This window comes from Sminthopsis crassicaudata, chromosome 5 (assembly GCF_048593235.1).
Source record: "Sminthopsis crassicaudata isolate SCR6 chromosome 5, ASM4859323v1, whole genome shotgun sequence".
Classification (NCBI taxonomy): Eukaryota; Metazoa; Chordata; class Mammalia; order Dasyuromorphia; family Dasyuridae; genus Sminthopsis; species Sminthopsis crassicaudata.
In genome coordinates, this window is record NC_133621.1 from 183,105,343 (window position 1) to 183,132,908 (window position 27,566).

Sequence of the window (27,566 nt, forward strand, 5' to 3'; positions counted from 1 at the left end):
ATAAATTAGATTTGGATTGGACATTTATTCCACTTGCTTTGTTTCATTTCTTAAGACTCATTTCCCTGATTTAACTAAGGTCACGTGGGAAAAGTAAAAGATTTGAACCCAGGTCTCCACACCTTGGCTCCCTATTCTTTTCACTGCACTATTAAAATCTAATAATTGAAAAATGTAGGTTTACTAGAATCCTCCCTTCACAAGAGGTTTTAAAACAAAATCTGGGTAACCACTCAGAGGAAATTTTAAGATTTCCATTAAGGTATAGTTAACAAACCATGTCTCTCCTGAGATAATCATCTCTCTTCTATTTAACCTTTCATGCATGGAATAGTGGGGCTAATTGCTTTTTTAATAATCATAGGCCTCTACTTTTGAGGGTTTGACTCAGAACAAAATCCTCTAAGAAAAATGTTGGAGCATCTTTCTCTTTAGACCCCGTAAGGAGCATTCTCCATTACAAACTGTAACAAAGATTTTATTTCATCTCATCTCATTGTTTAAAATGTCTTTGAGCTGTTTTTACTCAGATATCTTAGCAAATGGTGGGGACACCCTGCTGCAAGAGAATTCTTAAGGCTTCATTTCACTTTACTGAATCAAAATCACTTTAACGTCTTTGGATATGCAGTGAAATAGTACCAGCCTTGAAGTCAGGAGGACCCGAGTTCAAATCTGGCCTAAGACACTTCCTAGTTGTGTGACCTTGGGCAAGTTATTTAACCCCAATTTCCTTAGCTTAAAAAAAAAAAAGTTGGACTACATGGCCTACTTGTCAATTTAAACTACTATTCATAAAAATTTTTTTATTTTTCTCATTTGTGAATAGGTTCAATATAGCCCTATCAAAGCCAATAGTAAAATACGGTTTCACTTTACAGTAACCATTTGTTTCATGAACTTTTGTTCCATCACCTGAAATGGTACAAAGAACTTATTCTGTAAAAGGTTTTATTCAAATCTTTTTGTCAATAGCTAATTTTCACAAAAAATTCACTAAATAAAAATGGTCATTTGTTCTCAAAACATTGAAAATCACATAGCCACTATTTTTATTCTGGTGAAATAAAAATGTATTTTAAATACACTGAAGAGAAGTGAACTTTATTCATTTTATATTTCTGAAATTCAAATTTCCCCCCACAATAACCAAAACATGAGACCGTTGTAGAGGCATTTTATTTAGACAACTGAAAACAATTAGATGTTCAGAAGCAGTGTACAATGAAAGAGAAATCAAACCAAATACTTTATCATGTACTCCCTTCTTAACAACTAAAGCAAAAGTCTTTCTGCTTTCAGAAAAAAAAAGTAAAATAGGCCATTACATTTTTTTTCTCCATAATAAAGTAAAATGGCTACAAGAAATCTAATTGAAATAGGAGAAATTGGATGTTGGCTTGCACATGTTCATTCAAAAAGGCAGTAGGATAGTGGACTAAATGAGCACAACTCTACCCGCCATTTTTTGATATTCTCATAGTTTTCACTTAAGAGACAACACCAAGCTAGTTCCAACAATGGAGCTATCACATTCCCCATCATTTACTGCCCACATTTGCCTTATGTAGAGGGTAACTCTGTAAGGCATCTGCTAATTGCTGTTTTAGTCCACATGTGGCATAACATCTGTGGCAAATGCCAAGTGCTCAGGCCTTCACTTCAGGAGTTGAACTATAGATGGAATCTGAGTTTTCTGAACCAAGATCTTCTGCAAATGAGAAAGAAACAACATCTTAATATCATGGTCACAAGTTTATACAAGTTATTTTAGGGAATTAAAGTCACTTAGAATTTTATAATTCAATAAGAGACTTAAAAAGCATTTAGTCTATCCTGACACACAAACTAAAGCAAGGGATTTCATGTTTCTTGCTATTAAATTTCATATTAAGATTCAGCTCATTATTCTAGTTTGTCAAGATCTTTGTGAATCCCAATCAGTTAACATTTTAATTATTCCACCCAACTTAGCACCACCTACAAATTTGATAAGTGTTCTTTATGTCTTCATCCAAATTAATGACAAAGATGTTGAAGAGAATAAGCCAAATACACTTTAGTATTTTAATAAAAATTTCTGTCTAGCATAACACTTATACTAAACCTCAGTCAGTTATAAATCCACTTAGCTATCATCCAATTGACAATGTTTATATATTCCATTTTATGCAACAAAAACAAAAACCAATGATGTACAAGCAAAGAAAGCTGCTCCAAGACAAGTTTTAAGTTTGACATAAATATAAATGTTAAACCCTTAGGATTCTCTTTCTCTTTATAAACTTTAATCCTATAACTTTAGTGATGTTCAGCATCCTAACTAATAAAATATTTGATTTGATTAAAGTAAATTAAAATGATACCTAGTTCCTCTTCTGTTGTCTCTGGAAAACTGATCTTCGGTTTTGCTAGGTCTCCACCCTCTTCTTCTGTGAAAACAAAGTCTTAAGTATTAAATAATCCTCAAATCGATTTCCAGCCACCAGAATTTTCTATTGTCTTTTAAACAAGAACTTTAGACAAAAATTGTGCTGTAGAAAGCTTTGTGATGAAATATTACTAAACAGAACAGATATGCAAGTTCTTACTGAAGAATCCAAAATACTACATGTTGCCTCTCCCTTCCAAAATATCATTTAGGCTCAGAAAACTATTTTTGTTTTTTGTTGTTTATAAGTTGTATCCAACTCTTGGTAACCCCATTTGAGTTTTTTCTTGACAAAGGTACTTTAAAGTAGTTAGCATTTAATTTTTCAGATCATTTTATAGATGGAAAAACTAAGTCAAACGATTAACTTGCCCAGGGTCACACAGCCACTCAATATATGAAGCCATATTTAGAGTCAGAAAAATGAATCTCTAACTCCAGAGACCTAGCATTTATCCCACTTCATCACCTAGACCCACAGACTACTATGAGTAGTAATAATTCTACATCTTGACACTGGTGTTTAAATTTTTCTAATTCCAAAAGAATCTTAAGTATACCCAATATTTAATTAGAATTTTGGATAGTTACACTCTAATAAATATAGCACTCGTCAATTTTACATATACACATATATGTATGCATACATCTATATATAAAAATCGAAACATGTTTGTTTTCCAAAATAAATCCTGCAATCTCAAGTGACCAATTTTTAATCCTCTATTCTGCTACTTTATGCCATCTTGTGGTTTACTTTTTATAGAAAACTTTACAAAAATAGGTTAGAACAAATGGGAAATTCCCTATCCCCATTTATTTTAAAAAATAATTAAGCTGTATTAGTCCTATTCTAATAACTTTTTTTAACTATAAAAAGATGAGGCATGTAATGCCAAAAATTACAAATAAAATTCTTACCCGGTAGCACACATTTCCAAAGGCCATATGTTTTCCCTACCACAGTCTGCCATAGTCTCAATGTCCCATCTTCAGAACCACTGGCATATAGTTCTCCATCAGCACTAAACCTCACACAGTGAATAGGACCAAAGTGCCCTTTGTAGGATTCTGGAAAAAAAAAAAAAAAAAAAAAAAAAAAAAAAAAAAAAGAAACATTTGATTAGATGATTTAGTAGTTAATAAATAGGCAATATTTGATGATATAGAGGGGAAAACCTATATAAGTATACAGCAGGTGAGAGGGAGAGGAACACTAAACTAATTTTAAAATCTACAAATATCATTATACTCTTCAGAGTTGCTGACAGCTACAGTTTCTTGGTTTTGTTTTTTTTTTCCCCCCATAAGGTTACCTCTTTTGAATACTCTTATGAAATAATTTTTTGGATAAAAGGGATAGTCAAACATCTTGCTTCTAAATCTAACCAAAAAGGAAACAGGTAGTTCCATTCCCTCACTGGACAGTGGACAACACTTCCTGATAGGTAACAATGTGGATAGCAATCAGCAGTTCCAGTTTTAGGACCTTCCTATTTCTGCTCTTTAAGATTATTATCTAATAGCATAAGGAAAAAAATTCAAACTACAATCCAGAAAGTTTTTGAAGACTGCCAGTCCCGGGTCTCTACTAACAAAAGTTAGGATTAGTCCTATACTTTCTCTGAATCCAGTGAGGAAAAGGTTAAGATGAAAAAATCTAATACATGAATCTAGTTATGCTGCCACTTTCAGTCATTTGCTTAAATAACACGAAATTCCATTTACTTCCTACTATAGGTTCTTTCCAAACTTTTTTGTGTTTACATTGATAATCCTGTCCTTGGTTTGCTAAATTTCAAAGATCTACTTTTCTACTTCTCACCCAATGCAAGAATAAGTATACAATCTATATCAATTCATATATTATTTTACAACTAAGATTCTTATTCAATTTTAATCTAGCATGGTACTTTGTACACAGTAGACTCTCAAATGATTGATAAATGAATTTCTATATTCGCAAAATGTTGACCAGGCATGACAAATGCCTAGAACCCAAATATAATACATCAATAAATAGCAAAGTCAGTAGGGAGATTAGAAATACAGGCGTAGAGTTTAGACCTAGTTGGAAAAATCAAAACCTTTCTATGAGTTCATTTCTTAATCTATATCCTAATTACTCTAAGATAAAATGAAAAATAAAAGCAAAAAACATTTTGTAAATTCAAGAAAACAAAAATCAATGGTAAAACAACTAAATGCTATCTGTACTATAGAATATGGAAAAGGAAAAATGGGCATCAATTTATAATCCTAAAATTCTGAGATACTCCAGAATTAGTATAAAAAGCAAATAATTAGTATTTCTCCCCTTCTGTATGTCCACCCTAATAATGAAAGTATAAAAGTGTCTAAGGGAGAATGAAAGGCAATTAGCAAATGAACAAAATCAATAAGGACTCATATTGAATAAAATTCCTAAGTGAAGAAAAATGCAAAATCTGACTGATTTCTAACACTCTTCTAACTTTAGTACCCTGGAATTATGAGATTCAAAACTGAATAAACTGGCCTTCACTAATTTTTTTTTTTTTAAAAACCATGAAATACCTAAACTTAATCTGATAAGAACCTTTGATATAAAATCACATTCAAAGTGTTTCATTTGAGAAAATCCTACTACCTCCACTTTTAATTCATGGGCTATCCCCAAAACAGTAAACAAAATGGGTATTTTAAGAATTCCTAACTTACAAACTGATACTTATTAAAAATCTTTGGGATAATATATACCCGAATACCATAAATTAAAATACCAGAGATTAAGGATAAAAGAAGGATCTGAGCAACCAGAGGATGTTACCATCACTAATCCTCCTATACCACATTCATAGAAAAGTTCTTGGAGTCCATTTATTCTTATTTTATATGCAGCGGTAACAAGTCTGACAAGGTAAATGGAGTACTAGAAAATGATGTGCTGACAACAACTAGAAATTATAACTCAATAGAATTTCAATCATGTCTAAGTTTTTATAACCCTATTTGGGGTTTTCTTGGTAAAGACAATGGAGTAGTTTGCCATCTCCTTCTCCAATTCCTTTTACAGATGAGAAAACCAAGGCAAATATTAAGTAATTTGCCTAAGGTCACAGTTATTAAATGTCTTGAGGCCAAATATTAACTCAAATCTTTCTGACTCCAGGTGTAGTATCTATCCACTGCTCCACTTAGCTGTCTCTCATACATATACATATAAAAAGGATAACTCCAACTTTTTTTTAAAATTACTCACCTAGCTCTTCTCCACTATTATAATCATATTTATAAAGCTTAAAATCTTCACCACCTGCAACAAGAAATTCTTTTTCTGGATGAAGAGATGCAGAATTGATGGGAGCAGGAGCTTCAAAGGATTTAATTGGCTCCAGACTAAAAAGGAGAGAAAAAAGTTTAAATACAATATATACAAAGAAAAAAACATTAAGTGCAGAACAAAAAGTTTGTAGCTAAAAAATTTAATCATATTTTTTTCTTATATGCAAGTTTGGTCAAACTTCCAGTCAATGTAATTGTTCTTGATTAAAAAACAAACAAAAAAAAAGTATTATTAATACTATAGTATAAGGTTAAAAATTTTTGACTAGAATATGAAAATCAATTAAAACGTAAAACAGAAACTTGGTTCGATGGTCTAAAAGCAAAACCAAATGGAAATCTCCATAAAGTGTGACTAAACAGTTATGGCATGAATTTTCTTGGGTGACTTGTACAAGCAGCAGAAGAATAAAACAGTATGAATGCTGAAACAACTTTGCTCTATCATAACTTTCAGCTGGCTAGTTAGCCTTGCCAGGCAATGGTGCTAAGTAAGTGTATATTGTTTTTTGTTAATAGAAAAATACGAGATCATTAAAGAAAAAACATAAAATATCCAAATAAATTTGCTAGTGAGATCCTTTGGTGTATTAAAAAAAAAGTTTATGCAAATAAAGCAAAATCAAAACTAAGTTTTAAAAATCAAAAAAGTTTTAGATAGAACATATTCACAATGAAGCAATTATTCATTATTCAAAGAGTAACTATCCAATGGTAACTAAGTAATACAGTACCTATCAAATAGTAACTAAGACCAACAGCTAAGAATTAAATTTAAATAGAAAACAAGAGCCAAGATTCCATAAAGAAATGTGCCTAGATTGCATATGGAGGCAAAAAAAAGTGCAAAATGAAACCAAGTTGCTCATTTTGAAAATATATTAATCTGAAATTTTAAATAAATAAAAACAAATTCTTTCTTTATATAAAAATATAATTTCTTTATATAAAAATATAAAATACACAAAAGCATTATTAATGTGACATACCTTGCTGCACTATGAAAAGCAATAGATCTCCCATAGGTTATTACCAGAATCTCTCCTTCAGGAATATATTCCATACTGCTAACTGACATACTAAAATTTAGAGACTTTACTTCTGTCATTGTTGCTCTATCCCAGAGGCTATAAATAAAAAAGGAGGGGGAGGGGAAGAGAAGGAACAGGGGAGGGAAAAAGGTAAGAGAAAACTCAGGTAAGGTTTATAAAACTAGACCAAAGTTATCAGTAAGATACAATCATAACTCTTAGTATAACAACTATATGTTTAGATCCAAGCTTTCACTACATTTTAGGTTCCTTATAATACCAAATAGGCATTGTCATGTCATATAATTTATTAATCTTTTGGTAAAGTGAACTAACCTATGCTTTTGCCAAGGCAACTGTGTTCTAAACTTTTCAAATGAAAAATCAAGAAACTAAAAGAATCAAGAATGAATAATCAAGAAACTACTCAGATTCTCTCAAAAAAGTAAATAAAAGCAACATTGTTCTCAAACCTAAGATACTTCTCCATCCAATTATTCAAGTATAAGTAAAAAATTCTAAACTAAAATTTCTTCATTCAATTCTTTACAATCTATATAGTACAGTTAAAGATATAAAAGTCAAGCAAAAGTACTCAAGATAGGTCTGTATGAATTTAAACATAAAAGAAATCAAACCATGAAAAAAAAAACACATAATTCTTTACATGAGGGGTTCTTATATTTTTGGCATAGACTCATAGACCCCTCTGACAGTCTGGTGAAGTATATAGACTTCACTGCTAGAATGTTTTTAATGCATAAAATAAAGTAAAAGATTACAAAAGAAACCAACTATTTTGAGATAGCCATAAATTTTTTCCCCCTAATTGATAGACTCTAGGTTAAGAATCCCTGTCTTTTAGAAGAATACTTACCGGACAGTTTTGTCATCAGCTGAAAGAATCTGTGTATCATCCCTGCACCATAAAGCCTTTTTAATACCAGAGGTGTGACCACTGATTTCCTTGGGTTCTTAAAATAAGAAAGAAGAATTATTCAGTAGGAAAAGGAATCAATATTTCTGTGAATACACATTTAGCTAGCATTATAATGTATTTCTCAAAATAACTTTATGAAGTAATTAGTAATAAGTATCATATCCTTGTACTTAAGAGAAAAATTATGACTTCTCTAGAGTTACAATGCTAGTATTCTTGATTATACAGTACATGCTAGTAATCCTTTCTAAATTAATCCACAGTTAATAATTAATATGTATTTATCTTCACTATACTATATAGAGCCTGTTTAGTACTACACATGTGATGACTCTACTAAGATAGAGTGGTATAGTAAAGATAGTGCTGGATTTGGACTCAGAAGCACTTGATTTAAAGTCTCATCTAAGATAATTAATAACTTTATAACTGAGGAATTCACTTTATGTCTGTTTTCTCATCTGTCAAATGAAGGGGCTGTAGATACATGACCCCAAAAGTCCTTTTTGGCTCTAAATCTACAATCTTTTTATTTCAAAAGGTTCTCAAAATGTTACATAAAAAAGGTCCGAATCTACACATGTGCACACACATATGAGATTAAAAAGCCAGTCTTAATGGATTTGAGTCCTGCCAAAAAGCCACAGATCCCAGACAACTCCTTATGATTCTAAATCATAGAACAGACATCTATTTACATTGATAAAGGAAATTTCTTCCTCAGAATTTGTCAATATCTGTGACAAATAACATATGAGTTTTATAGCCTATGTTTTATTCATTTTGTGGAAAGATGTTCAAGTCCTAGATATTGCTAAAGAGATCATAGAATTACAAAACTAGAAGGGAACACAGAGTTTAACTACCATATATTATTAGGAAACTTTTTGCTTATCTTACCGGAACTTAATTCCAAATTGAGGTCAAAATATGCTTCCTTGTAATTAACACAACTGGTTCTAACTTCTAGACATTGAAGCCAAATAGAAGAAATACTGTGTTGTGTGTGTGTGTGTGTGTGTGTGTGTGTGTGTGTGTGTGTGTATTCAAGTATCTGAAGGCCACAAGACCAGCCGATTCCCCCAATCATCTTTAGTTGACCCAATACATTTATTAAATACCTATTATTTGACAGCAAATTAATTGTTAAGCCTAGGTTAGGTTCCTCTTTTGGAAGAATACAAAAATTTCCAATTTAAAGAGACCCTTTGTTCCTGAATGAAGAATGCATGCAATCAGACCAAAGTCTTCCTTGTTTGCCATTGTTACTAAGTTTACAAGAAATGTATACTTACCTGCTTCAGATTTGTTCAAATCATATATGCGTAAGAGTTTATCCTGTCCACCTGTCAACAGATAGTTACTATCCTGGAAAAAAAATATACAAGTAAAATATAGATTTCAAAAAGATTCACCATGTAACACTAAGCTTAAATAGTCAACAAGTAGTTGCAACTGACACCTAAGTCAAAAGGGAATAATGTCAACAGTGCTGTTCTTTTAACCTTCCAACATTCTAGTTATATTTTCTCTGGTTTTGACACTGGCTCCCTCACACCTTTCCGCTTTGGTCCTAAATCTCCATTTTACTTTAACTTTCAAAAACACGTAGGTATTATGATCTTGCTAGAGATTTGATATCCACAAGGGTATCGCAAGAAAAATCTTTCTGGCTGAGGCAACTGGGGTTTAAATGACTTGCCCAAGGTCATACATCTAGGAACTGTTAAGTGTCTGAGGTCAGATTTGAACTCAGGTCCTCCTGACTTCAGGGCTAGTGCTCTACCTACTGTACCACCTAGCTGCCCCAAGAAAAATCACTATTAAAAAAAAATTTTAAAAACAAATATTTGACCTATGTAATCTTAGGTTTGGTTTTGCTTGACTATAGCTGTGATAAGAGAGGGCTTTCTAACTGGCAAGATTTCTGAGAATGAGTTGGAGATGAGAGAACAAGGTATATGATCCTGAGCAAATCGCTTAAGAGAGAAAGAAACTCAATAGTACTTAATGTCTTATATTAAAGACAAATCAATAATCTACTGAATCTCTAACAGTGGATATTATCTAGGTCCTCATAATAAAACTAAATCAATATACCTGAGTGAAATCCACACTCTTGACAATGTGTTTATGAGCCAAGGTCATCAGTTCATCGCCTGAAACAGCATCCCACACTTTGCTTTAAAAATAAATACATAGATAAATTATATGATAGAATGAATTTGATTATTACTATAAACTGATATGAATGTAAAATGAAAGCAAAACAGTAAGGCATTAAGCTAATACATGATATAAACATTCAACACAACTATAATAGTATTTGAATAGCAAGATGAATTTTTTACTGGTCTTCCAAAATACCCATAGATTCTTAATCTCAGAAATGTTTAGAAGCAAAATGAAAGATGCAATTTTAATGTGTCTGTGAACTTTATCACCTTTTATATTGGTTGTTAAGCTTAATGCAGGACCTAGAAGGTAAAGGATTTGAGTCCTCCATATTCTCAACCTTATAAATATATATAAAATCTAGTATAAGCAGAGGAAATACAAGACATACAAATGAATTATATTTTATTTTAAAAAGTGACCAAATCAGTTTAGATTGGTACTTTAATCTGAGAGTTCAATGAATGAGTCAGTCAGTCATAAAAGTACAAGTATTTCCTAAATACATAATTACAGAATATGATTTTATTTTTTGCTTTAAACTCTGAATTCTCTTGAATTTTAGGGATCTTTGTAGCTCTACAGTCTAGTACAGTGCCAGACAAAGTAAGATGTTGCTAACTGGTATGTTCTAATTTTTATACCTTAGTTCTTTCTCAATCAGAATAGGAGTTTCTCAAGGAAAGGAATTTTGTCTTGTACTCAGAATTATGGCAGAAGAGCCCTTGGATGTCACCTAGCCCCCAGCTTCTTAAACTGTAATTCATGACCTCATAAAAGGTTCTCCTTTCTCCTAACTGAATATTTAACAAAATGCAAAAATCAATGATTCTTTATAGATTACTATTCTCAAAGCTTATTAATTAATAGTGGGAAAAGAATATAAAAGAAACTATAAGAAAGAAGAATCTGACAAAAGGCAAAATATAAAAAGATTACTGTGAGTTGTTACTTCATTCAATTACGTAAAATTTTTATCTCCTCAACTGCACTGTAAGACTAACATTTCATGCCTTTCTGTAAGGATGTGCCTGTGCTTTGTACTTCATAAGTACTCATGATGTCTGCTGTTAATGAGGAAAGATACCTAAACTAGCCTAAAAGATTTTAATTAAGTTAGAAATTAGAACATCCCAGCTCATTATCTAATAAACTTAACTCTCCTTATAAGAATGGAATACATATTCAAAGAATCTCATACCCTGGAATAGTGCTTTTTAAAAAAATGCCTTTAAAGGGTGATACCTTAGAAGAGCAAGAAATAGTTTACCTTACAGGTCTATGGAGAAGGAAAGAAGCTATGACTCAACAAGACAGAGAGCATTACAAAATGCAAAATAAATAATTTTGGTTATATCAAATTTAAATGATTCTGAATAAACAAAACCAATGCAACCACGACAAGAAGGAAAGCAGAAAGCTAGGGGAAATTTTCTATGTATGTGTCACTGATAAAGATTTCATTTCTCAAAAAATAGAGAATCCAAGTCATTCCCCAACTGATAAATGGTCAAAGGATATGAACAAGAAGTTTTCAGAAGAAGAAATCAAAGCTATCTGTAGTCATATATAAAAAATGCATTAAATTACTATTGATTATTTATAGCAATTCTTTTGTGGTGGAAAATTTTAGAAATTGAGGGGATGGATGCCCATTAATTGGGAAATGGCTGAACAAGTTGAGGTACATGAACATAATGGAATGCTACTGTTGAACACTATTAAGAAATGATGAACACTACACACCTGTCAGATTAGCTAAGATGACAGGAACAAATAATGATGAACGTTGGAGGGGATGTGGGAAAACTGGGACACTAATACATTGTTGGTGGAGTTGTGAAAGAATCCAGCCTTTCTGGAGAGCAATTTGGAACTATGCCCCAAAAGTTATCAAACTGTGCATACCCTTTAACCGAGCAATGCTGCTATTGGGCTTATATCCCAAAGAAATACTAAAGAGCGGAAAGGGACCTGTATGTGCCAAAATGTTTGTGGTAGCTCTTTTTGTAGTAGCTAGAAACTGGAAGATGAATGGATGTCCATCAATTGGAGAATGGTTGGGTAAATTATGGTATATGAAGGTTATGGAATATTATTGCTCTGTAAGAAATAACCAGCAGGACGAATACAGAGAGGCTTGGAGAGACTTACATCAACTGATGCTGAGTGAAATCAATAGAACCAGAAGATCGCTGTACACTTCAACAACAATGCTGTTTGAAGATGTATTCTGATGGAAGTGGATATCCTCAACATAAAGAAGATCCAACTCACTTCCAGTTGATCAATGATGGACAGAAATAACTACACCCAGAGAAGGAACACTGGGAAGTGAATGTAAATTGGTAGTACTACTGTCTATCTACCCAGGTTACTTATACCTTCGGAATCTAATACTTAATGTGCAACAAGAAAATGGTATTTACACACATATATTGTATCTAGGTTATACTGTAACACATGTAAAATGTATGGGATTGCCTGTCATCAAGGGGAGGGAGTAGGGGGGGGGGGAGATAATTTGGAAAAATGAATACAAGGGATAATATTATAAAAAAAAAATTACTCATGCATATATACTGTGGGAAAAAAATTCTAAATAATAATAAAAAAAAAAAGAAATGATGAGCAGGCAGTTTTCAGAAAAAATTGGAAAAGTCTTACATGAATTGACACTGAATGAAGTCAGCAAAACCAGGAAAACACTGTATACAATAACAGCAACACTGTGTGATGACTGACTATGACTTAGCGCTTCTCCACAATAAAATGATCCAAGATAATTCCAAAAGAATCATGATGGAAAATGCTACTACATACAGAGAAAGAAATGAGGGAATCTGAAGGCAGATTGAAACACACTATCCTCATTTTTTTTTTCATGGCTTTTCCCTTTTGTTCTGTTTCTTCTTTTACAAGACAAACATGGAAATGTTTTACATGACTGTGCATGCATAACTTATATCACCCAGATTGCTTTCCTTCTTGGATACAAGGGGAGAAAGATAATTTGGAACTCAAAATCTTATTTGAAAAGATGAAAATTGTCTTTACATGTAGTTGAAAAGAAAATACTACAATAAAAAAAAAGTTTTAAAGCAGTGGCATCAAACAGCCTCTAAATGTTATAAGAAAATCCTCTACTACCTGAAGATCCCTACCTCCTTCATTTTGACTTAGAAAACCACATATTAAAATTATTTGCATTCTACTTTATTTTTATTTTGTTAAATATTTCTCTATTACTGTTTAACTTGATCTGGGCTGCATGTTTGACTTTTACCTTAAAACATATAGTTCCTTGCATGTAATAAGCACTTAAAATGATGAATCAAATAGATTTAAAATGTAAGATTGCTGTATATAAAAGCCTTAAAGTCTATTAAGAAAAAGCTTCATTCATTCAAAACAAAAAGTATTTTGCAAAATACTGAGACAGATACTGAGAGAAATACAATAAGGCACAGGCTCTATCCTTAAAACTTCCTATTAGGAAGACATGAGAATCATAGGATTGTATATATTTAGAAGGGAAGGAAGAGAACTTAGAGGATATCTAGTCCAATCTTCTAATTTTACACAGAAGATAAATAAGGTCTAGAAATCTGCTTTGCTTAAAGTCATACAAGCTGTAAGTAGAAGATCGACAAAAACTCAAGATAGCAGGTTCTAAATTTAGCACTCTTTCCATTGGGATTGTAAATGATTTCATCCAAAATAACTTCATTTAAAAAAAACAAACAAACAAAAAAAAAAATCTTAACTATGGCTCAGGAATTACAACTTGGTGTAAGAAAGTATTATTTTAAAAATGTCAATCTTCTAACAAACTAATTTGAGGGGTGATTACTACATGCATTCCAACAGAAAAAGTTACAAATGAAACAAGTGGCATACATTGTAGTAATTTTATGTATTCAAGGAAAACACCACTAGCCTTTGACATTACCCATCATCTTTTCTAAATTTTCATGACAATACTCTCTCCTGGTTCTTCCTCCATCTGACTGAACACTCCTAATTTCCCTTTGGGGAAGCTATGTCCAGATCAAGCCTGGATTTTTCCATGCCTGGAAAGAAATCAGTATATAACTCTTTATTACCTCACTTAGTGATCAACAGCTTCCACAGATTCAACTATCACATATGAGGCTAATGATTTTTAGATATACTTATTCAGTCCTATCAGATAAACAGCTTGAAAGAGATGTAATGATTCTTAGATATACTTATCCAGCTCTACCAGACTAGCTTCCCCAACCACTTATTAGACATGAAGGAGATGTTCTATAGACATATTAAATTCAATAAAATAATATCCAACAATAAATTAATTAGCTCACCATTCATGTCTTTAGAATGATCTTCCTCAAGCATAAGTCTCATCATATCTTACACATTCATACCCACATCCCATCCAATACTCAAGAATAGAATCTGTGTTTTACCTTTCATTTTAACTCCAGAACTTAAAACAGTGCCTGGCACATTGCGAATGCTCAGAAAATGCCTGGTAACTGAAATGACAACCAGACTTAGCTGAAATTTGGCACAACTTGAGGATGTTTTAACTCTGTCTTAAAAAATTGGTTTGCTGAATGAACTTTCTCAACAACAAAACCAGAAACTATCACCTGCTTTTTGTGATGAACATAGTAAAAATGGGAGACCTTGACTAATTTCCTTTAAAAGTTGCCATGCCAACATTAATTGCAACAAGCAAATCAATCTGATTCCTCAAGAGTTAAGTGAGCTTGAATTTTTTTCTCCCCCAATATACACACCCAATTGCTGACCTTGAGACAATCAGATAAACTTTATGGCACATAAAACTAGATTGGACTATTCTCTTTACCCTGTTTTACATAAGATTTCCTGAAATATACACCTCTTGCTTCCAAACTTGGATCAAATGTCTCACAGGTCCTAAATACAGTAGTTGGGATCAGGGCAAAACTCAAAAGGGGAACACAGATGACAAGAATAAAGTAACTCAACAAATGCTACAAGAATAAAACACATTTCTTACTAAATTCCACTTAATTTCTGAGTCAAGTTGATTTTCACACACATTTCAAAATATCCTTATTAGTTGTACCACTTTACTATGAAGAAGAAAAACAAAAAAGGAAATATACTGACTCTCAAAGTAGAAACCTAAACAAGGATAACAATTCACCACCAATTAATATTTTTAATATCTTTTGTTAACATGTGCCCTGTATTCTTCTTTCACAGTTCCACTTCAAATTTAATCCCATACAGACACTGCTTTCTCTAAAGTGAACCTCTCATGAACTAATATAAAAATCAAAGTTATACACCAAAAAACTTTTATGGATTGTATAGCTGAAGTGGATTTCCTATCCAACTTCATAGAAAAAACTTTATGATTCACTTGACTTGATCTGAACTTGACTTACAGCAGGCAGGGATATCAAACATGCAGAGGTAGATTAATAAAAATCTAGTGAAGAAGGTAAGACAACTAGAAGTATAAACAACTCCAGACAAGTTGTTAAACTTTTGTCCAAAGATCTTTGCCAGTCAGCCACAAAAGCCTACAAAATGTCAATGTCTATATTTGTTTCTGGCATTAACAAATTTATTAATTATTTGTTTAAAAAATAATACTTTGTTGGTCATACATATTTGGATTACTAAAGATATTACCAAAATGAGCTCATCTACCAAAGCTGGATGTAAAATAGTTTTCCTAATTCCTTTATAAAACCAAAGTATCACTGCCATAGAGAAGAACATCCAGTAAGGATCACATACCATAATAGAATCAAGAGAATATAGTAATAATAAATAATAGAGGAAATATTAAAGTTCAAGGGGGATTACCTGTATCAAATATCAGTTTAGGTAAAATAGGAGTTAATAAAATCTGGATTCAGATACTATATCTGACATTTACTAGATGTGTAAGTCTCAATCTCCTCTCTTTAATGAGAATAGTGATACTTTAAGATGTTATAAAACTCAAATGACAATATGTATAGCATTGTCAATTATTACTATGAAATTAAGGATTTCAAATTACATAAATGTAATCAGTTCCCTATTTCAGTATGTGTAATGTGCATGTATATGTATGTGCATCTATATATCACCTCTACTACATTAGAGGCAGTGTCTGCCATTGGGTTTAGTGGCCTTCCTGTGAGAAGACAGCTTCAAATCCTGTCTCTAACAACTATGATATTGGACAAGTTACCTAACTTCAGTCTCAAGCAATGTCTAATATCTACCAAGTTAGAGATAAACTGTATTCTCCAACAGCAAAACCAGATTCTAGACATATATATGTGCTTGTGAGTATACATATACCTAAAATCCCTAGTAAAGACTACAAAGTTTATAAGTTAAACATTCTTTATACTGAATTAAATAATACCAACATCTCTCAGCCTGTCTTCTTCAAAATGAAGGGTAGCAACAACTCACACCTGTGTTTGGTACTCACACTCTCTATCCTCAGTCTTCCAGTACCTTCTCATAACCTTAAGTAGACTACTGTGATAATCTCTTAATTGGTCTCTCAGCCCTTTGCACGCTATCTTCCTCACTACAGCTATCAAATGGATTCAGTGACCTGATCGAATTACTGTCCTATTCAAAAATCTTCCATGACTCCTTGTTGTCTTTAGGATTAAAATATGAACTCGCCCAGCTGAAATTTGGATCCTTTTTCCAAACTCATTTCCCATTACAGTCCTTCTTACATAGTCCCTTCTGATCAAATTAACTCATCAATCAATATCTGTACATACTATTCTATCTCCAACTGATTCTGAGGGAGGCTTTGAACACATGGTCTCCTTTGATGTTTGAACTACATTCCTTCACTCTTGGAATCTCTTACCTTTATGCTAAACATAACTCAAGTTCTACTTCCTCCATAAATCCTTTTCTTCTGCCCGGCCCCTTCCACCTCCCAAATCACAAACACTTTTTACCTCTTGAAATTACTTCTGGTTTTATTTATGTACACGTTTTAATATGCCAATAAAATGTAAACTACTCAAAGATAAGGATTTTTATTTAGTCTTTCCAGAGTAGGCATTAAATGTTTCTTGCAGTGATTTATACTGTGTTCATATTTTACTTATTTAGTAAAATTTTAGATAATTGTAGGCAGGGACTTTTCCATATTTGTCTTTAACACTCTAAACACTGATATTTCATTTACACTATAAGAAGTCTTGCTACTCTAAGCAGTAAAAGCCAGATCCAATCACTTTTCTTACAATTTTTAAAAACAATAAATTCTACAATTGTATGCCATGCCTTGCACATGAAAAAATTCAATGATTATTTGCTGAATGATTTAGAAGTATGGCTTGTGGGTGTTCCTAGATATTTCACAATATAATTCACAAGTAGACAGGTAAGAGAGAAAGCATGCCTTTACTTACGCTGTAAAATCTGCAGCTGCTGTAGCTGCTTTTGTAGCATCTTTATTCAAAGTAGCACCCCATACAGCACCTTTATGACCCAAAAATGTTCCAATCCAGTCTCCTGTATCTCCTTGGCGTAGCATAGGTTTACCATCTAAATAAATTTTTTAAAAGAGATTAATAAGTTTCAGGTACATTCCTAAAAATTCAGAAGACAAGTTTTCAAATACTGTTAACTTCTGAATTATAGCTGTAAATATTTTTTTTTTGGTTGGTTTCAACATGTGATTTCATTGGTATAATGAACTCCCAGGGAGAAACAATTGTCCTGTAACTTAATTTCAGAGCTATGTGAGGAACTGAGAAGTTAAGTAAGTCTGGGCAAGTCACTTCAGTTTTTCAGGGCAACTAAGACAAAGAAGCTAGCAAATCTACACTGGTAAAGTTCTTCACCTGAGAGCCCTCTACTCTGAAATAGGTCTCATAAGAAAGGAAAAAAAAAAAATTGGAATTGTGGAAATAATTTACCAATCTCACAATTAAACACAAGAGCTAAGTAAAGTCATGAAACAAATGATATGAAAAACTTAATTTGCTACACATTAATTCAAATGTAAAACCTAAGGTTATAATTTAAATTAAAACACAGCAAACAAGTCACAATGTAGAGTATTTTAAAACAAATGATTATAAAATGAATTATCAACCATAAAAAAACTTTGAAAAAGTGGAAAATAGCTGAAAAGAAGTTTTAAAATTGAAAAATATTCAAGCAAAAATTTTCAATTATACTTAAAACAAAATTAAAAATAGAATTTCCAGAAGCTTCATGATCCATATTTTACATTGAAGTAACTTTTATCTGTCTGCTTCTAATTTCTCCTACTGATGTGGAGATAAGTAACCCTTCATATTCTAGGACTATTACCACAGAAATGGCATGAATCTTTTATCAGGCCATTAGCACACTTAAGAGGCTAAGTTGGCCATACTAGGTGGTGAATTTTTTTGAACACACTCACAGGGCATGGAATAGCTCATTATTACTGTGATGGAGTATTTCCTCCATGGTAAAATTATGGCCCTTTGGAAATCCTAAATATATGAGCCTAAGTTTGAACACATACATAAATACGAAAATTCACTAAATGGATGGCATGATTCTGTGTTTTGGACTTCACGAATTGTGTGCGATGCCATTTCCTTAACAGTTTGAGAATACGCTAAAAAAGGAAAAAATGAGGGCAGGGCTTTGATTTCTGATTAGAGTATGTAAAGTTTAGCCAAATGTAAAGTTTGCAATTTTTGTGTGAGGATAAAATCATAAGAAGTCAAACTGTAAACTTATTCTCAAGTAACTTGACTAGAAAGTTGAGGAAGTTTGCCTTGCCTAGTCTTAGCCATGTGCCCTCTGTTCCCCGTCTGGAGGCACAGTGCCTGCTCTCCTGGGCCTCCCAGGAAGGGTCCAGCACCACCTCCCCTCCCCCAAACCACGAAAGCTATTTCCAGCTTTTCCAAGCCGGAGCATCTGCACCACGGGGCGGCTGGGCCCGCCTCCCAAGATGGGGCCACGGCTAACCCGGGCTCCTCCGGAAGCGAGCAAAGGTACGGGGAGGCCCGGGCCTCCGGAGCCGAAGTTGAGCGAATACGGCCTGTCTCCTTCCTCTCTGTCCAAGGAGCGCCGAGCCCGGGCCCGGAACATCGCTCACCTTTGCAGGCGCTGATTAGGAAATAGCCGTAAGGGGTGATGCCGCTGAAGGCCAGATCCACCACAGGCCGCGTGTGCCCGGAGCAGGTAAGCGGAGTCTGCCTCATCGCCATGGCGGCGGGGGCGGGGGTGGCGGCTCCTCCTCAGCGGGTGGCTGCAGGGAGGCGCCGTAGGGTCGCTGATGTCCTCCGGAGGCTGCTCCCGCGGGACGGCCGAAGCTCCGGCCGCTCCAGGAAGGCCCTGGTCCCGACACCCGGGGCAGGGCGGAGGGAAGGCCAGGAAGCTGGTTCGGCCGCGCTAAAATGGGGAGCGGCCTCCGGTGGATGGGGGTGGGGGGGTCAGCGCGAAGTGGGCTCCAGCCGCCGAGGGAGGGAGAGGAGGAGGAGGAGGAGGAGGAGGAGGAAGGGAGGGAGGGAGGGAGGGAGAAGAGGAGAGGGGAGCGCCGAGCCGGGCGCCGCCAGCACCGTCCACTCCGGCGCTGACAGGAAGTGACGGCGGTAGATGACGTAGAGGAGTCGCTGGAAATGACGAAAGTAAAGGGCGTGGCCTTGGCACCGCCCAAAGCGCCCCTCGCTTTCGGCCCTGCCTCTGGCCGCACCCCCAGGCCCTCCCTTTCTTTACCTTCCGGAGAGAATTTAAGAGTGTGGAGAGTAGCACGCTGGGCGGTTAGTCTCGAGCCCTCGGGGAAGGAGTCTCTTGCCCCGCCCGTTTGGGGTCAAGGCCAGGCTGGGGCCTGTTGTCTTTCCCAGTTGCTAAGTGGGACCCACATGTACCCCACGTGTAGAAATCGCACCTGTTTCCTGTTCTCTCCCGGTCCTGACTCCTGACTGAGCCCTCCTTATTTTCTTCTATTTTTCAGTACATACAATAGTGCAAAAGCTACAGCAAAGTGGGTGGAATCATTTCTAAGATTCTAAATCTTTGTAAGGTTCTAGGTCTAGAACGAAAAAGGACTTAAAATTCACAGGCTCCTAAGTTTAGGGGGAAAAAAGACTCGACAGGCCATAGAAAACGCTTTATTAAGTTTCTCTCATGCTGAGGGCCCAAGGACAAAAATGATGCAGCCCCATTCTTCTCGGAACTTTCCTTAACTAGGTCATCCTGTCGGACGCCCTGCTTTTAAAATGAGGAAACAGAAGCACGGATTAAATATGTTCAGTCGGGCTATCTCTTCATGATCTTATTTGGAGTTTTCTTAGCAGATACTAGAGTGATTTTGCCATTTCCTCCCTCTCATTTGTGGAGAGGAAACAGAGATAAACTAGGTGAGGTCATTTGCCCAAGGTCACCCAGTTAGCAAATGAGGTCAAATTTGCAGTAGCGCAGCCAGAATAAACCCAATGCTCCAGAAGCAGCGCTCTTTTCACGGCTTTTAATTACTTCCAAACTTTGTATACAATCATCCACTTCTCCAAGAACGCAATGGATATGGGACTTCATCTCAGTGATACAGATTGCAACTCAGCCAAACCTGCCCAACCTGAAAGCCTCTGTATGTTTGCCTTTAAATCTCCCATAACGGGTCTACTGTCCGACCTGTCAGAGATAGTTTCACTACACTGTGTGCATACTAATGTAGCATGCCAGCTGCTTATTGGTTATATCCCTTGCTCTTTGTTCTTGGCCCATTTTTTTCAGCCACACATTTCTAAAATAAATACATATCTACAAAGCATTTATTAAGTAATTGCTATAGGATAAATACTCATCAAAATGTAGGGGATATAAATAGAATAGTGTTTTTCATCAGGAATTATCTAGGATCATTCTATTTCACATTTGATTATTGTTACAATGTTGCTATTACTGGATATATTGTTCTTATAATTCTACTCCAGTTTGCATCAATTAATTTGTCTTCCTAGATTTTTCTGAATCTAGCTACCTCATCATTTTTTACAGCACAATAGTATTCCATCACAAGCACATACCATAGTTTGTTCAGCTATTCTCCAATTAATAGCCATCCCCTCAACCTCCAAATACTTGCCATCAAAAAAAAGAGATACTATAAATATTTTCGTACATGTGAGTCCTTGAAATGGATTTTTAATGCAACAATTTCATCACCACATTTCCTGATTATCAGGGTGTGTTTATCCTTTCTCCCAAGGCTTGTATCTCTGATAAATCAGCAGACTCCCAAAAAGAAAGAGGGATCTCTAATCCAAGAGTTTCTTGGACCTAGGACTCAGGTGGATTTACCTAATCAGGATAGACTTCTTTTGCATATAGTATCAGTTGACCCTATCCAGTCCATTCTTATTCCATTTTCTGTGTATCAGTTGTGTCTTAAAGTTTGTGTCAACTCAGAAGATTCTCTGCAATCTGAAATAATGGCTCAGGCCTCCTTTAGTTGAAGGGCTTCCTTTCCTTTGTGATGTTTTGGATTGTCCCTTCCTAGAAAGGGTTTGGGGGACTAAATGGTATTTCAGTGGTCCTCAAATTTTTTAAATAGGAGGCCAGTTAACTGTCCCTCAGACTGTTGGAGGACCGAACTATAGTAAAAACAAAACCTCACACTCTGTCTCCGCCCCTCAGTCCACTTGTCATAACCTGGGGGGCCGCATAAACGTCCTCAGCGGGCAGCATCTGGACCGTGGGCCATAGTTTGAGAACCCCTGGTATAACTGTTGTGAAGGATTTTTTTCTTTTTCTTTTTTATTTAAAAGGAAAACTTTTCATAATCATAGTGAGCTTGGAAGTATTCCCGGACTCTAGACTTATTTTCCCAACCCATGTGTAATAAATGTGGATACATCTCAATAGATATCTGAAGTGAAATCTGGAAAGCCTCATTCCATGCCTCCTAAGGAGATTATGATTTCTATCTTCAAGTTGGAGGAGGACTCTGGCTACACTGCCAAAAGCACTGTGAAGGGGAGACAGTGAGAATCTAGTCAAAGTATGGCCAGGCAATCACTCTTTTATACTCCTATCCCCAAAAGGGATTTGAGACTACAGTTATATCTGTTGTTGCTCAGTCATGTCCAACTCTTCATTTAGGGTTTAAAGATACTGGAATGGTTTGTCATTTTCTTTTCCAGATCATTACAGATGAGGAACAAATAAACCTGGTTAAGTGACTTGCTCAGGATCACCCAGCTAGTGTCTGAGGTGGGATTTGACCACAGGAAGATAAATCTTCCTCACTCCAGGTGCAATACTCTAGCCACTCTGCCACTTAGCTACCCACAATTATATCTGGCACACTTCAAATATTTGTAGTTCAAGGGTTAGTGCTCTTTCTTTTAAATATTCAAAACAAAAGGCACTTTTTGTTGTGTTCTGCTTCCTAGAGCCCTCAAGTTGGGGTGACAAAACATACTATGATTTCTAGAGTCCCCATGCTAGGGTAATTAAAATATACCTTCCTAGTGGGATGAAGTGATTTCAAGGATTTTCCCACTTTTATAATGTAACAAAAACAACATTGTGCACTAGGACCACATAAACACCTTGCTATTGTATGTAGTTTGCCTCCTGATATCACTCTTCTACCTGATATCACTCTGCTTAGATCACAACACAGGTTGTCACCACCCCCTGACTTCTCAAGAAGGCCTAGAGTTGAGATGGGGAGTCGAACCAGACATTGTTAGCAGGTTCCCTCTGGGCTGAAGGGTCTTATACCTCACCCAGAGTTTCCCCACTGACTGTGACCCTCTACAACTTTTCCCCTTGTCTTCTTGTCTCTTTTAAGAGGAGAGTAACATTCAGCTTATCCTTACTAGCTAACTTCCCTTCCATCAAAATATTGGTGATACAGATAGCTATTAGACCTCTTTATCAAAATAATCAGTAAACAGAAATAAGAGCTCATTTAAAGTAGTATAGTAGAATAACCAATAATAATTTCGTTAAGATCTCAGTTCAACAAAAGGAAGAGAAAGGGAAGAGCGAGGGTTAGGAGGGGGAACTCTGAACAATTTCTAGGATAAAGGCTCTAGAAGACAAAGGACCTGTTGAAGGCTGGCTTCCCCACCTAAATATTTCTTTGGGGATATTTGTCTACCATTCAAAAGTTTACATTCTTTCTGGAACTATCATTTCTTTCAATAATCTTTTAAAAAGAAAATCCCTTCTCCACTTTATGTACAACCAATGAGTCATGCCTTCCTGCTGCTGCCCTGTAAAGGTTCACAGATAGTGGGGGAACTCTGGGTAAGGCATAAGACCTTCCAGCCTAGCAAGGAAACCTGCTAATGTGTCTGGTTTGGCTCCCCATCACCCCTGGTGGTGTCTCGGCCTTCCTGAGAAGTCAGGGGGCATGATAACCTGTGTTGTAATAAAGCAGAGTTATATATTAAGTGGCAGAGACAGTTACACACAATAGCAAGTTGTTTATGTGGTCCCACATGCACAGTATGTAGTTAGGTATGGGCAGTGTGCTATAGCTATGTAAGAGTATTAAGATATATAAGACAGGGAATTTTGAATAAATGAACTCTTGTTTGACCATCTTCTTGAGTTCTACCTCTTCACTTCCCACTCATGATCAGGATTTGGGCTGGTACTGAAATCCTCCAGTGAACAGGTCTGGACACTGTCCCTACACACACACACACACACACACACACACACACACACACACACACACAGAGTCATCAAAACATATGCTCCTCAAGAAACTACCCAAGACTTGGAGCAAAAATGGGATTACAGAGGAAAGGGGATCCTGGTTCATTTGGTAACTAGTTGACAGTGAAAGAGAATTCTGCTTCCAATCTTCATAAAATAAGGGGGAATCCTATAATGAGAAGTACCATGTAACACTACATATTACTGTAATACCATCCCTTTGGGGCTAGATCTAGGCCCTTAGGCTTAGTCCCTAGTAATTTTTTTGAAAATGGGAGAGAATGAAAAACTAGATCAGTAGTTAACAAAAGGAGATTTGCTTAGTCATAGTAGAATATACAAGGGCTACATTGAGAATCCCTTGAGGTGATTCAGCTAAGCAAAGCTCCCTTGCCTGAATTGTCCATTAGAAGTTTTCCACAAACCAAGAATTTCAGAGTACCTGAAGCTGTTTTATATTTAGATAGCCAGGAAATGATGAAAACAATCTCATCCTTTAGTCTTTTGGGACAATCAAATGTCAAGGATAATCTCAATACTTTTTTAAAAAAGTTTATTGAACTAAATACAAAGTAAGAAAAAAAAAACAGATTAAAGAAAGACAGAAAAGGAAAAACAAACAAACAAACAAAAAAACCAGAACATTGTCATGTACCCAAGCCAAACATCAGGCAAGATTAAAAATGTATAACAAGAAATTTCCATTTAAAGAAAGCATATATAGAGGGCGGAGCCAAGATGGCGGAGAAGAAACACACGACTCAGTGAACGTCCTCACTCCCTCACAACCAATTAGATAAATTAAGTCTCAGAATTAGCTCAGGACTGATAGATACCACAAGGACTGGAAGCACGACTTACCAGCTGAAGAGAATCTGGAGTTTCAACAGGAAAGGTCAGTTCTCAGGGGAGGAATAAGAAAGACCAGCACAGACGGTGGGGTAGGGGCACACTGCGCCCATTGCGCTGGGAAGGGCTCTGGGATCAGAGAAGCCACTGAGGTAAAGAAATCTGGCACAGGCTGTTAGCTCTTCTCTGCTAATTATTTAGCAGTTCAGAAGAGAAAGCCAAAATATTTTAAAACTCAAATTAGATTTTCCCGATCCTGGGGGTGACTCAGCAGACTCGGCACCAGGGGGTGTGGCCTCAGCTACCACCTGAGAATAGTTAAGAGATTGACAAGTGGGTGGATACGGCCCAAGGCAACACACACTGCCTAGCTTAGCTGGAGGGAGTGGAACTCAGCTCCAGGAAGTCCCAGAGAAGCGGAACCTTTGAACTAGGGACCGCGGTTTCTGGCAGACACTTCCAGTTTGAGCGCAGGGGCTTTTCACGTCACCTGCTGCAGACATCCACTCCCCACCCGGACACATAGGCTGGGCTTCGTGCTGTCTTCACTATTCTACGCCCTCGAAGCACAGTAGTGCTAATCACCTCTGAGGCACTTCCAGGGAGGGGGTGGGGAACTCTCTCCCAGAGCTCTCTCTTAGCTCAGGCGCAGGGGCCGCTGCATCCATCCAGTCTGGGAGGAAGCTGGTAAAGAAGTAAATAATTTCCTACCCCAGGGACAGACCCCAAAACATTTTTTTAAATATGAGCAAAAAAGCTAGAAAAACTATAGATTCCTTCTATACAGAGAAAGAGCGGGTATCCAACCCCGAGGAAGTTGACAGCAGAGAATCAACAGATAACAACCTAAAGGGGAACGATTCCTGCCCCCCATCACATAACTCTCTCCTAGAAGAAGCTCTTAAAAAATTGAGGGAGATCAAAGAAAAATGGGGAAAGGAAAGGGAAGCTATGATAGAGAACAACAACGTCCTGAAATTGGAGTTGGAAAAAATAAAGAATTCACAGGAGATGCAGGGAAACAAAATTAGTGAATTAGAAAAGGTTAAAAAAACACAGGAAAGTAGGATTTCTGAATTGGAAAAGATAAAAAAGTCTCAAGAAAATAGAATTTCTGAATTGGAAAAAGAAAATAATTCTCAAAAAAAAAATTAGGGAAATGGAAAAAAATTCAATAGAGCAAAATAATTCATTTAAAAACGAAATTGGGCATTTACAAAAAGAACTAAAAACTGTGAAAGAAGAAAATAACTCCTTAAAAGTCAGGATGGAACAAATAGAAATGAATGATTCACAGAGAACCCAAGAATCAGTCAAACAAAACAAAAAAAAATGAGAAGCTGGAGAACAACGTCAAATACTTACTGGGAAAATCTATAGACCTGGAAAATAGATCTAGGAGAGATAATCTGCGGATTATTGGACTTCCAGAAAACTATGACCAAAAAAAGAGCCTAGATTCTATTTTACAGGAAATTATCAAAGAGAACTGTCCAGAGATAATAGAAACAGAAGGGAAAGTAGATGTGGAAAGAATTCATCGAACTCCTTCTGAAATAGACCCTAAAAAAAGAACACCACGGAATATTGTGGCTAAGCTGCAGAATTACCACACAAAGGAGAAAATCCTGCAAGCAGCTAGAAAAAAACAATTTAAATACCAAGGTGCCACAATAAGGGTCACATTAAAAGATAGAAGGGCCTGGAACCTGATATTCCGTAAGGCAAAAGATCAAGGACTGCAACCAAGAATGAACTACCCAGCTAAGTTTAGCATCTTTTTCCATGGAAGAAGATGGTCATTCAATGAAACAGAGGAATTCTATATGTTTCTAAGAAAAAAACCAGACTTAAACAAAAAATTTGATCTACATCCACAAGACTGAAGAGAAACAGAAAAAGGTACACAGAACCCTTGAGAACTGTAACTCTGTTGTGGGTATATAAAAAATACTCAAGGATAATTTGATTTTACTGATATAAAAGAAAAAAAGGGGGGTGTAGTAAAGGGAAGGAGGTCGGTTCAGAAAAAGGGGAAGGAGTGATAAAAAGAGGGAAACTACATCCCAGGAAGAGACATAGAAAATACACCATATCTGAGGGAACTTAGTGAGGGGGAGAATCATTGTGTGAATCTTACTCTCATCAGAAGAGGCTCAAAGAGTAAATAATTAACATATTTGTTTTTCAGAGAATTTTCTCTCACCTCATTAAAAGGGGGGAGAGGAAAAGGGAAAAGGAAAAGGAGAATAAGTGAAGGGACTAGGAGGGAGGGGGGAGGGATCCTAAAAAAAAAAAAAAAAAAAAAAAAAAAAGAGGAGGGTTGCGCCTCACAAGGGGGGTCTGTAAATTAAATATCGGGGAGGGGGACCAGGGGGGTCAAGGGAAAAAAGCATAATCTGGGGATAATACGATGGCAGGAAATACAGAATTAGTAATTTTAACTGTAAATGTAAATGGAATGAACGATCCCATCAAACGGAGACGGATAGCAGATTGGATCAAAAAGCAGAACCCTACAATATGTTGCCTACAGGAAACACACTTAAAGCAGGGAGATACATACAGAGTAAAGGTAAAAGGTTGGAACCGAGCCTATTATGCTTCAGGTAAAGCCAAAAAAGCAGGGGTAGCTATCCTTATCTCAGATCAAGCAAAAGCAGAAGTAGATCTTGTTAAAAAAGATAAGGAAGGAAACTATATCCTGCTGAAAGGTAGCATAAATAATGAAGCCATATCAATACTAAACATATATGCACCAAGTGGTATAGCATCTAACTTTCTAAAGGAAAAGTTAAGAGAACTGCAAGAAGAAATAGACAGTAAAACTATAATAGTGGGAGATCTCAACCTTGCACTCTCAGATTTAGACAAATCAAACCACAAAACAAACAAGAAAGAAATTAAAAAAGTAAATAGAACATTAGAAAAACTAGGTATGATAGACCTTTGGAGAAAACTGAATGGCAATAGGAAGGAATACACTTTCTTCTCAGCAGTTCATGGATCCTATACAAAAATTGACCATATATTAGGACATAAAGATCTCAAAATTAAATGTAGGAAGGCAGAAATAATAAATGCCTTCTTCTCAGATCACAATGCAATAAAAGCTACA

General features: G+C 35.7%; 1 protein-coding gene across 2 annotated transcripts; it reads right to left on the reverse strand.

Moving 5' to 3' along the window:
* Positions 1 to 1,161: 1,161 nt before the first annotated feature.
* Positions 1,162 to 19,538, reverse strand: STRAP (serine/threonine kinase receptor associated protein). 2 transcript variants are annotated; one of them, XM_074268956.1, is made up of 10 exons: positions 19,020 to 19,538; positions 17,329 to 17,464; positions 9,827 to 9,908; positions 9,022 to 9,094; positions 7,664 to 7,760; positions 6,745 to 6,882; positions 5,673 to 5,809; positions 3,353 to 3,502; positions 2,367 to 2,432; positions 1,162 to 1,711 (listed from the first exon to the last, which is right to left on the reverse strand). In XM_074268956.1, exons 1-10 carry the CDS (start codon positions 19,129 to 19,131, stop codon positions 1,650 to 1,652), a joined length of 1,053 nt encoding a protein of 350 aa, XP_074125057.1. In that variant the 5' UTR covers positions 19,132 to 19,538; the 3' UTR covers positions 1,162 to 1,649. The 2 variants fall into 2 exon arrangements, with proteins under 2 accessions (XP_074125057.1, XP_074125058.1); XM_074268957.1 differs by having other exon boundaries at positions 2,367 to 2,429; positions 19,020 to 19,530.
* Between the last annotated feature and the right edge of the window lie 8,028 nt (positions 19,539 to 27,566).